The 12500-nt window shown below is 45.9% G+C and overlaps 1 protein-coding gene across 3 annotated transcripts in view; it reads left to right on the top strand.

Moving 5' to 3' along the window:
* The window catches only part of LOC307246114 (thyroid hormone receptor alpha-like), a gene marked incomplete at both ends in the record, with an annotated part of 42458 nt that extends 30426 nt beyond the window's left edge, over positions 1–12032 (top strand). For all 3 annotated transcript variants that reach the window (XM_080021920.1, XM_080021919.1, XM_080021921.1), the window contains 3 exons: positions 4022–4168; positions 7264–7522; positions 11782–12032. In XM_080021920.1, the coding sequence (XP_079878046.1) occupies positions 4022–4168; positions 7264–7522; positions 11782–12032 (657 nt within the window). The remainder of the gene's footprint in view (positions 1–4021; positions 4169–7263; positions 7523–11781) is intronic.
* Positions 12033–12500: the final 468 nt, after the last annotated feature.

Raw genomic sequence — 12500 nt, 5'->3', positions numbered from 1 at the left:
GAAAAGGCCTCTCATCCACAGCTTCTTTCGCTCTAGTTTTTCGTATCGATGGCGCCCTGTGCCGATTCCACCCCCCTCTTTTTCGGACTCATTGACGTCTTACCGAGTCTCCCCCTCTTCTCTCCGACTCTCTTCTCCTCCCTCCCTCTCTCCAGTCTTCCAGGGGTTTTATTCTTAATCCTGCCTGGCTCCTCACCGGCCCTAATTCCCACTCCAGCTTCCCCCTCCGCTCCTCTCCTCCGTCTATTTTTCTCTCCTTAATCCCTTTCCTCTGGCTTGCTTTCATTGTGGAACCCCATCCCTCCATCCCTCCATCCCTCCATCCCGCCACCCCTCTCCTCCCTCCATCTCTGCTTTTGCTCTTACCCCGGCTGAACCCAGCACTCGTGTCCTTGAGCTGAGCTGAGCTGGGATGTCGGCCCTCCGCCTTCCCCGCCGCCCGTTTGTCCTTTATTTGATATTTCTGTCGTTCTCTTTGTGTGAAGAAGTCAAGGGAGCGTTCGGGCGTCGAGTGTAAAGTCCACACCCCGAAAATACGCCGTTGGTGAATGCATTTTAGCTTTTTCTTCTTGTTTGGTTTAAAGATGGCCATTCACGACGCCCAAGGCTGGTATTAGTCTGCGCGCTGTCCTTAAAAAATACACACAAATGCACACGCACACGGACGTGTATTAAGACAAACAAACAGTGGACGGCGGCTTCTCAACCACTTCCTCCCTCCAGGAGCCATCGCTGAGCTCTATACAACACCTTAGACCCCATGTTAGTTATTATATAGAAAGATATAACAAATAATAAAAATTTGAATCTATATATATATATATATGACAATTTTTTATTATAATTTTTTATTTTATTTGTTATATGTATATATCAAGATTCAAATAAACCTCTTGAATCTTGATATATACATATAACAAATAAAATAAAAAAATATAATAAAAAAGAGTCACATTCAACATTTTGATTTTATTTCATTTCTTTGACTGTCGCTCCCGTTCACAGCCACAGAGCCACAGAATAAGTGGGAGTCAGGAGAGGTCGTTTCGAGGCTAAATATACGGAGGCAGAACTGAACCCCAGCCCGAACCCCGCCCCCCCCCCCCGGACTGCAACAAAGCTGTGACTCTTACCGAGCCGTTACGAGGTTGTTTCTTTTTCAAGGAGCTTTGGAGAAAGCCTCCAAATATAGACACACAGTTCCACAGAGCGGCGGAGGGGCTGGCGGAGGGGGTAAAAACAAGAGTAAAAGTCAAGAAAAACGGCTCTGTCAACCGGTGCCATGTTTGTTTCGCCGTGCTGTGTCTGGTTGTGAATGAAAGACTTTTATTCTAGAAGGTCTGACGTTTGACGCCTCCCAGACAACAGATCAATATATATATTTATATCTATATTTTTATCCGAAAACCCGAAACTCGAAAAACGTAGTGGTGACCGTCGGTAGTGCATGTGTCCATGTGGGACACAGGTTGCTCAGCTGGACATTTACTATTTAATGTACGCGGCTTATTAACTTAGGTTTTAATCTCTGTTCCAAAAAAATATATATAAAACTTCCGTTCGCAGTGTCGGACCCGAAATTTGAGTTGAAGATTTTGAAGCAGCCCCGATCAGATGCGGAAATCCGGATCGGAGGATCGGAGCGTTTTCGTGCGCGGAATCTGGCTTTTGCGTAGAAATGGATATTGGAGACTTCCGGGTTTGTTGTTTGCGTTTGTCGGATTCGGTGTAAATCCGGCTTAAAACTTCCGATCACGGATGTTGGAAAAGTAGATCCCTGTTGAGCGTTGGGTGGAGCGGAACGCTTGAAACGACGATGACCATCCTGTTAACCACTGGAAAACGGCAAAAACATGAATAATAATAATAATGATAATGTGAATGATGCGGACTCGCAAACGATTTGTCCGTCGTGAACCAATCTTTTAAAGGAGTGTGGAGTCCCGAGTCACAGCGGCAAAAAGGCGGATCTTCGACTCACAAACTGAAAATAATAACTGAGGACTCAATGACAGTTCAAGGCAACAAAGGTCAAAGGTATTTGTGGTCATATATATATATACAGTACATTCAATGTGTCTGATTTACACTTTCGCTTTCCACCAAAATAAACATGATCTAAAAAAGTGAAAGAATTTGGCTCAAAAGGTTCCCGGGGAGTCACAGTTTGAATTCCTCCGCATAATTTTCACGGCATTAAAACGTTTCTCGCGAGAATTTCCATTCACAACTCGGAGCCCGACCGACTCCTCCGACTCTCCCCCGGCCCCTCGCTCCCCAAACCAAACAAGGAGTTTGGAAAATCCATCGCAACGGCTCTTTTTTCTTTTTCACCGAGTGAGAACCGAATCTTTCAGGATTAATAGCTGAACCTTTCACGACCAGGCACCCCGCCCGCCCCCCCGCCGCCACAGGTGGAGCCCGGCCCCCACTTTGTAGCTTACCGAGCTCGATGACACACCGCTCTTGAGTTATGGCCACACAGTGTTCCCTCTCACCTCCCTGCGGTCGGGATCTGGAAGGTGCTTTTACGAGGTTAGGGGGAAGCAGCCAGTTCATACAGCGTCTGAGGCATTCCATTTTGGAACATTTCTGAGCCCCGTTACAATCGGGGCCGTCGTTGAGTAACTCTAGTCTTGTCATGCACATAAAGTTGGGCTGAGGTGTCGTAAATCTCGGGATTATTGCTTCGTCCAAAATCAAATTGAATTAAAGTTGATATGTAATTAATGAGACCTTCCACCGAAAAATTGCCCGGTTGCCATGAATGAGTCTCTATTTTGTTGGCAGAAATAACTTTTTCATATTAATAGCTGTGTGTCTTTTCCAGAAAGAACAGAGAGTGCAACTAACCTTTTTGGGTAAAATTCCGACAAAAGTATTGAATAAAAAAAGAGCGTTACTTAACTTGGTACAAGGTCAACACTCCATCGTAAACCTCATGATAAACAGCAGATATAACCCAAACGTCTTTCAAAAAACAAAAGTCAAATAAACCCTCAAAATAAACAGTGAACCGGAAAATGAACAGAACTGTCCACACGGCCAATTCCTAATGGATGCACTAATAAGCTTTTTTCCAATGTTCGCAATATCCAGTTGCCAACATCAGCAATACATGGTGATACACTGACGATTTGAACACGCACACACACACACACACACACACACACACCAATTCATGTTGATTTACAACCTTCCTTCCGGACCCCCCCCCCCACGCACTGATCGGAGATTGCCGGTTCTTGCCGAAGTGTCCTTGAGCAAGGCACTTAACCCCCTATCCCCCTAGCTGCCGCCGCCACCGCCACCACCGCCGCCATCAGTGTCCGACTGTGTGTGTGAATGTGAGGTGCGCTCCGTGACGCGCTTTGAGTCGTTGGAACTGACCATTGAAACAGCTTTCAAGCGGGCCGGGGGGGGGGCGGCGCGGCCCAGTGCACCCACTGCACGAAGAGCAGTTATGACTTGAAAAATACACGTTGGAACTACGTAAAACTGTGGCGCAAACAACGCTTCGCCAAGATACACTCGCCTGAAACTATTTACACTAACTAAGAACTTATGACTAAATCACTAGCGGCCTGATGCCCAATGCACCCGCTTGACTGAAAGTAGTCATTACTTTAAAAGAAATAAATGTTAGAAGTACTTTTAGCTGTTGAACTTTGGAACCGCTATTTTCACTATCAAACACTCTGAGTTATGACTACACCACTAAACACCCCTAAACGGCCCGAAAAGGCCAGTTTGGCCTGGAGTGCGCTGACTTTGCACGTTAGGAGCGCGGAGGTGCTCTGCAGCGTCTCTGCAGCTTCCTCCTCCACAATCCACCCAGGACGTCCTCTGACTGTGGTTTCTATTTAGAACCGCCCCACACACTGGCTACCGCTCCACTCCTCCCTCGCTGCTGATTTTCTGTTTTTTGTTATTTTTTGTTTGTTTTTTTTACATTTAATGTATTACCCCGCACACCTGACCGCCCACGCCCTCCGGGCCCCTCTCTTTCCTCCCCGTGCAGCCGGAGGACATCGGCCAGTCGCCGGTGGCGCCCACGTCGGACGGGGACAAGGTGGACCTGGAGGCGTTCAGCGAGTTCACCAAGATCATCACCCCGGCCATCACCCGGGTCGTCGACTTTGCCAAAAAACTGCCCATGTTCTCGGAGGTGAGGTGCCCGGAAAAAATCCCTGCCTGTAGCGTGCGTGCGTGCGTGCGTGCGTGCGTGCGTGCGTGCGTGCGTGCGTGCGTGCGAGTCAGTAAGTAAGGGATAATGTGCAGCCAGCCCGTCATTATGATCGGGTCTTGTCTTGTCCCTCTGAAGGGGGTTATTTGGGCGACAGTGACCAGCTGGCTGCACGTTTTCCCCCTTATTACCCGGCTACCTGCTGAATGAATCCCATTTTGAAGCGGGACGATTACTTGTAAATGATTTTTGTGAATAGTTTGCCTCGTTTTAAGAGCGTCAGCCGATTGCCGCTCCTGACCGGTTGGAATCCAGTGTTCCCGAGTTGTGAATGGGACTCTCATGAGGATCATTTTATTCCGTCAAAATGATTCATTTCGGCGGGAGAACGAGAGCTGCGGAACCCAGAAGACGTTTTGGCCAAATTCTCTCATAATAGTTTATTTTGGCAGAGAAGTGCAAGGTTGTGAGTCACACAAATAACTTATGGCGGAATGTGAAAAGGGTAAATCACTCACGTTCGATATGAATTATGGCAAATACCTTGGCCTTTTTATTTTGGCCGTGGACTTTGATTGAGTTCTCGGTTTTCATTTCCTGAACCAAAGGTTCCCTCCTTTGCCAGCGACTCCAGACTCCTGAGCCGTTAAAAAGATCTGTTCGCTCCGACCGAATCGCTCGCGCGTTGCGCATTACTGCTGCGCATTTCCACGAGCCCCCCCCCCGGTGAAAACCAACTGCGTGCGTTTCTGCCGGAGCTCGGGAGCCGGCGCCGGAGACATAAATAACAAATCCGAGACACTTTGGCGAGGGCCGAAACTTTGCTTTTCGATGAATGGAAGTGATGATGTTCCGGCCCCGTGCCGCCGCTGAGTCGGAGCGGCTGTGGGAGCGGCAGGAAACGCCGACAGAGCCGTGGCGACCCGGATCCCTTCGCTCTTTTCCCGACGGTGAAATGATGAAGAAACCAAAACACAAAGTCGTCCGGTTTCATCCGCTTAAAGCGAGCGGCTTTACCGTCGTCAAACATGGACGCTTCGGTCTCATCTCCTTTTTCCTTTTTCTTCAGTGGAGGAGCAAAGAGATGTATTTTTTGGTTGTCGTCGTCGTCGTCGTCGTTGTTGTTGTTGTTTCGGTATGAAATGCAGCTGAGTCATGCGACGAAAGAAACGGCGCAGGAGTCGGCATATTTGTGTGATTGATGCTCGGAGTTTGCCTATCCACCTTAATTAGCCTCCACTAATCATGGTTCTTGTTCCAGCTGCTGGTAATGAGACGCTGGAAGATTGGATAATTATCCTGGTGGAGAATTATGGCCTAGTGTGTGTGTAGTGTGTGGTGTGTGTGTAGTGTGTGGTGTGTGTGTAGTGTGTGTGTGTGTGTGTGTGTGGTGTGTGTGTGTGGTGTGTGGTGGGTGGTGTGTGTATGTGTGTGTGTGTGTGTCTGTGTGCGTGCGTGCGTGTGTGTATGCGTGGGGAGTGTGTGTGTGTGTGTGTGTGTGTGTGTGTGTGTGTGTCTGTGTGCGTGCGTGCGTGTGTGTATGCGTGGGGAGTGTGTGTGTGTGTGTGTGTGTGTGTGTGTGTGGTGTGTGCGTGGGGTGTGTGTGTGTGTGTGTGTGTGTGTGTGTTTGTCTGTATGCGTACGTGCGTGCATGTGTGCGTGCGGGTGTGTGTGTAGCTGCACAATACACGGTTAATAGAAAACATGGAACAAATCAATTTGTTTGATGTTCTGCTTTTACTTAAACAAAAGAAAAGCGGTGACGTGGATGGAAGAGTCATTCAGTGCGTTTACGTGCACAGATTACAGTACGGTAATAATAATATATATAATATTTATAATAATAATAATGCGTCTTCGGTGTTTACATGCGTTTGGAATAATGTGATGACTGAAAAACCAGAGTTTTCTACAGGAACCGACAGGAAGTGCTTGCGCCACCGTCCGTGAAAACAACCTCCGTCTACAATACTTATAGACCAATACGTCTCCACTTTGGGTTCTCGCGCCCGTCACAGATATCTCACCGTATTCATCCCGCTCGCCACACCCCACACAGAAGCGCTCTTTCGCCTTCCCAAACCAAAAGCAGGCGCGTCGAGCGGCCACTGCGCCCGTTGTTTATCCGCCCGCGCAACCCTTTCCGGGTCCGGCTCCGGGGCTTTGGTTTTGGATGCACCGGTCGCACCCGGGGTGCGGGTGTTTGCGCGCCGCCATCGACGGAGCCGAGTGCGGAGGAATCCGGCTCTGTTCCCCGGGCCACGCTGGCGCCTGTTTGGAGCTTAACCCATGACCGGGGAAAGGTGTTTACATGACAGCGGCGACATTGAGAATCCTGCCCCGACCCGACTGGGACGGGCCCACTCAAGCGCGCAGCGGCAGCGACAGAGGTTATTCTAGATTATTTTAAAAATGATTTGGGGATTAGGAAATCAGGAGCACCGACATATTGTACACATATTCAAATAACATTCATTGTTATTGTTATTATTGTTATTATATTTTATCATAGAATAATTGTGTAGTGGTTGTGTGGAGTCCACACACACACACACACAAAAACACACACACACTCGAGACCACGCACACTGTCACACACTTACTAAACCCAAACCATATTTATTTTCCAGGAATTGGTTCTGTGGGCGGCAATAAACGCACGGTGGGCTTTTCATTTTCATTTTCTTTTCGGGCTTTTTTTTTATAGTTTAGACTTTAATCCAAATTGATTTGCATTATAATTCTCCACAGTAGCGTCTGCAGATTTAATCAATCCGCTTCTCCCTCTCTGGGAATGTGGAATATGGAATATCAATTAAAATCAGGGCGTAATAATCAGCATCTATAGGAAACAAAATCTGTACTTTTTTTTCCTCACGTCTCTTCATTTCCGTCTTCTTTATATCCTTTTTTTCTCCAACAGACACACACACACTAGTCCTGTTCATTGCCCTGCGCGTGTATTTTAAATCTCTTTATATATATATAAAAAAAAAAAAAAGGAGAAGCAGCAGAGAACTGAGGTGGAGCGTGTTTCCCGCCCCCCCGTTTCATTTCAACATGGCCTCCCGCTCCAGCTGCCGTGCGAGGACCAGATCATCCTGCTGAAGGGCTGCTGCATGGAGATCATGTCGCTGCGCGCCGCCGTGCGCTACGACCCCGAGAGCGAGACGCTGACGCTGAGCGGCGAGATGGCGGTGAAGCGCGAGCAGCTGAAGAACGGCGGGCTGGGCGTGGTGTCCGACGCCATCTTCGACCTGGGCAAGAGCCTGGCGCACTTCAACCTGGACGACACCGAGGTGGCGCTGCTGCAGGCCGTGCTGCTCATGAGCTCAGGTCCGTCCGCTAAATTCTTATTCTTATTTTTTCAACATTTATTGATTTATTTATTTTCAACGTAGTATATTTTTGTACTAAAGAGTGTATTTATGGTAAATATAGTGTATTTTTCATGGTCGAATAATAGTGGGTGGAGTTGAATAATCGATTATTCGGTTGTGCCGACATGATCAGAGATTACCAGCTGCCAACTATCAAATGCGGTAGATTTTCCTATTGACACGGTACAATGAGTGAAGTGGCGGCGCACCACTCTGAATGACAGCTCTCTACGGGCCCCAAAAGTGGGACCCGAAAGCCGACTGAACCTGAGAAATTGGTCCTGAAATCCGATTTGAACTGACCGTCTGAAATCGAACCACTACCCGCTCTTGCCATCATGAACGAATAACCTCATCATCTAATAATATAATAATTGGATAATCAAATAATCGAATACTCTGATAATCGAATAATGTGATAATCGAATAATCGAATAATCGAATACTCTGATAATCGAAAAATCGAATAATTTTATAATCTAATTATGTAATTATTTAATAATCTGATCATCTAATAATTTAATAATTTGGGCTGTCACGATTCTGCAAATTCACATTCAGTTAGACTTTTTAAGATCAGCATTCCATTCGATTTCCAATTTAAACATTTATTTTTTTCAGCACTGACGGCTATGCCACTGTTTGCATATCAAGTCTTGATTTGTAAATAAAAACTCTTTCTTTTTTCTCAATAAGTAACTTCTATTTGAATAACGACAATCATAAATAATAACAAAAATATGAGAATATTTTAAAAACACACCTAGTATTTCAGAGCTTTATCAAAACTTGACATCAGAATAATAAACAATAAGTCATTTATTACACTACTTTTGAGTTACTCACCAAAATAAGCGCAGAAAATTTCATTTTCATTCATCACCTAAACGGCAAATCTTAATGAAGGTTGTCGGCTTTGCGCAGCCTTGTTCTGCATGGTTCCCAAAATTCCCAACCTGAACCCGATTGAATCCAAGAAATAATGTACGTCCCTAGATCTGATTGGGAAACAACCGTTGAAATCCACCCACTTAAAAGTCGTTGTCCCCGAAAAGAAAAAGAAAATCTATTCTTGCCATCGTGAACGAATAATCGAATAATTGAATGTTCTTGGAATTTAAGCTTGTTCCACTTTTGTGTTAAGATCTGTATTCATCCATCAGCTAAATGCCAAATCTTAATGGAAATTGTAGATTTTTGGCAGCCTTGATCTGCATGGTTCCCAAAATTCTTATTCAGAGGTCCAATTTGAAATTGAAAAAAGTCGTTTCCCTGCATAGAAATCTATGCTTGCTGTCATGAACCGTGATTAAATAATTTAATATTCGGACCCATCCCTAATTTCCAGGCTGGCCATCTGGGAATGTAAGTTTGTCGTACTATCATATTTAGATCTGTATTTATCCATCAGTTAAATGCCAAAGCTTAATGGAAATTATAGGCTTGGCCGGACGGTTCCCTTATCATTAGCTATGGCTTCATGTGCCATGCCGTTTTTTTAAGCTGTAATTGTGGACCCTGAAGACATTTTGGAACAAACTGTGCGGTTCATGAGCTCATGTTAAGAGTCGGATATGAAGAGGGATAAAAGGTTAGGGAGGAAATCCAAGGAAAGCCATCCAAATTTGCTCCATTTATCTCTACAGTATATTAAACAATTGACTTAATATCTTTCATATCTCATATGTTTCCTGTCTCGGGGGGAAACATCCCATGTGAGGTTAAACACACATTTCCCCGTGGAAGAAAAAAAAGAAACAAAAAAAAAAACAACAGCCATGAAAAGCAAACATGTTTTTTTTTTTTGGCTTGGTCAGTGGCTGTTGGCGGAGCGGTGTGAAATCAGAGAATGATGTGTATGTTATCCGCCCCTGCAGTCCTGGAGGGCAGGAAGCATCACCCAGCCTGCTGGAAATACACCATGCTCCATGAGAACTAGATGTTGCCTCAACATCGCAGAGATTGATTGATGATACTAGTCATAACACTAGGCATACTAGTTATGAAACTAGGCCTACTAGTCATAAAACTAGGCATACTAGTCACAATACTGGGCACACTAGTCCTAACACCAAGTATACTAGTCATAACACTAGGCTTACTAGCAATAACACTCGGGATACTAGTTATAAAAGTGTCTTACTAGTCATAACACTAGGCATACTAGTTATGAAACTAGGCTAACTAGTCACAATACTGGGCACACTAGTCATAACAACAAGTATACTAGTCATAACACTAGGCTTACTAGCCATAACACTCGGGATACTAGTTATAAAAGTGTCTTACTAGTCATAACACTAGGCATACTAGTTATGAAACTAGGCTAACTAGTCACAATACTGGGCACACTAGTCATAACACCAAGTATACTAGTCATAACACTAGGCTTACTAGCCATAACACTCGGGATACTAGTTATAAAAGTGTCTTACTAGTCATAACACGAGGGATGCTAGTTATAAAACTAGGCTTACTAGTCATAACACTAGGGATACTGGTTATAAAAGTGTCTTACTAGTCATAACACGAGGGATACTAGTTATAAAACTAGGCTTACTAGTCATAACACTAGGGATACTAGGTATAAAACTAGTCACAACACTAGGGATACTAGTTATAAATCTAGGCTTACTAGTCATAACACTAGGCTTACTAGTCAAAACACTAGGCATACTAGCCATAACACTTGGGTTACTAGTTATAAAACTGGCTTACTGGTCATAACACTAGGAATACTAGTTGTAAAAGTGTCTTACTAGTCATAACACTTGGCACACTGGTCATAACACTAGAGATACTAGTTATAAAAGTGTCTTACTAGTCATAACACTAGGAATACTAGTTATAAATCTAGGCTTACTAGTCATAACACTTGGGATACTAGTTATAAATCTAGGCTTACTAGTCATAACACTAGGCATACTAGCCATAACACTCGGGATACTAGTTATAAAACTGTCTTACTAGTCATAACACTAGGGATACTAGTTATGTGTATGTATGTGACAAATAATCTCTTGAACTTGAACGAAGAACGAAGAACCCTCCTATAAAACTAGGCTTATTAGTCATAACACTTGGCTTACTAGTCATAACACTAGGGATACTAGTTGTAAAAGTGTCTTACTAGTTATAACACTAGGGATACTTGTTATAAAACTAGGATTTTTAGTCATAACACTTGGCTTACTAGTCATAACACTAGGGATACTAGTTATAAAAGTGGCTTACTAGTCATAACACTAGGGATACTAGTTATGAAACTAGGCTTACTAGTCATAATACTAGGAATACAAGTCATAACACAAGGGTTATTAGTCATAACCATGGCATACTATTTATAAAACTAGGCTTACTAGTTGTAAAACTAGCCATACTAGTTATGATACTAGCCATATAAGTTATGAAACGAGCCATGCTAGTCATAAAACTATCCATACTAGTTATGAAACTATGAAATTATGTTGTTCTGTGGCTGCTGGGCGGGGCAGCGGGATAGCTGTAGGTTGTCACCCGTGGTGGCTGCTGCGGCTGCTTCTCCCCCGGGTCCTCCGCCGGACATCCTCGGGGCTGCTGCTGCCCGTGGGGAGAGGGCTGGTGCTATGGCCGCCCGCTGAACCGCTGGTGGCTCCAGTGCTTCTTCCGACGGCCCTTCTGGGTCCCTTCCCCGTGCTGGAGAGTCCCTGTCGGGGTGCTACTTGGGCAGATCCGCCTGCCACACGCTACCGGGGTGGCGTTTTCAGGGCCGACACAGGGCAGAGATGTTGCAAACGCACCGGTTTATTGTAGGGAGTGGGCTAGATGTAACAAGCCGGGAGCAGAGGGAACCCTGTCATGACCTGAGCCTCTGCCCGTGTGTGTGTGTGTGTGTGTGTGTGTGTGTGTGGGGCTGTGTGATTGAGCTGTTGCTCGATGATTGCTCTGACGAGCAACAGGCGTACAGCCGCCCTGCTCCCGGGGCCATTTACCTAGACCGCAAGACAGGTGTGGCTGCTTAAACCACACCACCCCCACACCACAGAAACTGCCCATACTAGTTAAGAAACAACACCCCCTCCGCTTGGTGTCGGGTTCCTGATCTCAACCGTCAGGGTCGATTATTTTTTTACGATAACGACCAGCCGGCTGCACGTCATCCCTCCGCTTGACCGCCCCGAAAAGCCTCTGAATCTTAACCCAGCGGTCTCGCCGTGTGTTTTTGTGTTTCTTCAGACCGCTCGGGCCTGACGAGCGTGGAGAAGATCGAGCAGTGCCAGGAGACCTACCTGCTGGCGTTCGAGCACTACATCAACTACCGCAAGCACAACATTCCGCACTTCTGGCCCAAGCTGCTGATGAAGGTGACCGACCTGCGCATGATCGGCGCCTGCCACGCCAGCCGCTTCCTCCACATGAAGGTGGAGTGCCCCAACGAGCTCTTCCCGCCGCTCTTTCTCGAGGTCTTCGAGGACCAGGAGGTGTAAGGAAGGAGGGACGTGAAGGACGGGAGGAAGGGAATCTTTACATTTTCCGGCGGGGGATTCGGGAACCCAAAAAAACGAGCGCGACGGCGGAGACGGCGACGGCGACGGCGACGACGACGGCGACGACGACGACGACGGCGACAACAGCAGCAACTCACCAGCAAAACAAGAGAGTCGAGCAAAACGGAGGATTTTTTTTTTTTTTTTTTCGTTTGTTCTGTTTTTTCTTTTTGTTTAAAAAACGGCGTCATCCTCCTCATCCACCTCATCCGCTCGCCCGCTTCTCCTGACTTCCCGTTTTTTTTTTTTTTGTTTTTTAAAAAATGTCTGACAACCTGTGTTGTGGGGGGCCCTTCTGTCTGAGCATCATGACGTTGGTCTTATCTAGGGAGGGGATTAGCAGCTGTGTGCCAGGACACGGATACACACACATGCGGTTTAGACAGACACACACACACACAAACACAC

This window comes from Zeus faber (assembly GCF_960531495.2).
Source record: "Zeus faber genome assembly, chromosome: 20".
NCBI lineage: Eukaryota > Metazoa > Chordata > Actinopteri > Zeiformes > Zeidae > Zeus > Zeus faber.
Note: the sequence above shows the minus strand (reverse complement) of the source record. Positions and strands in the feature narration are given on the sequence as shown.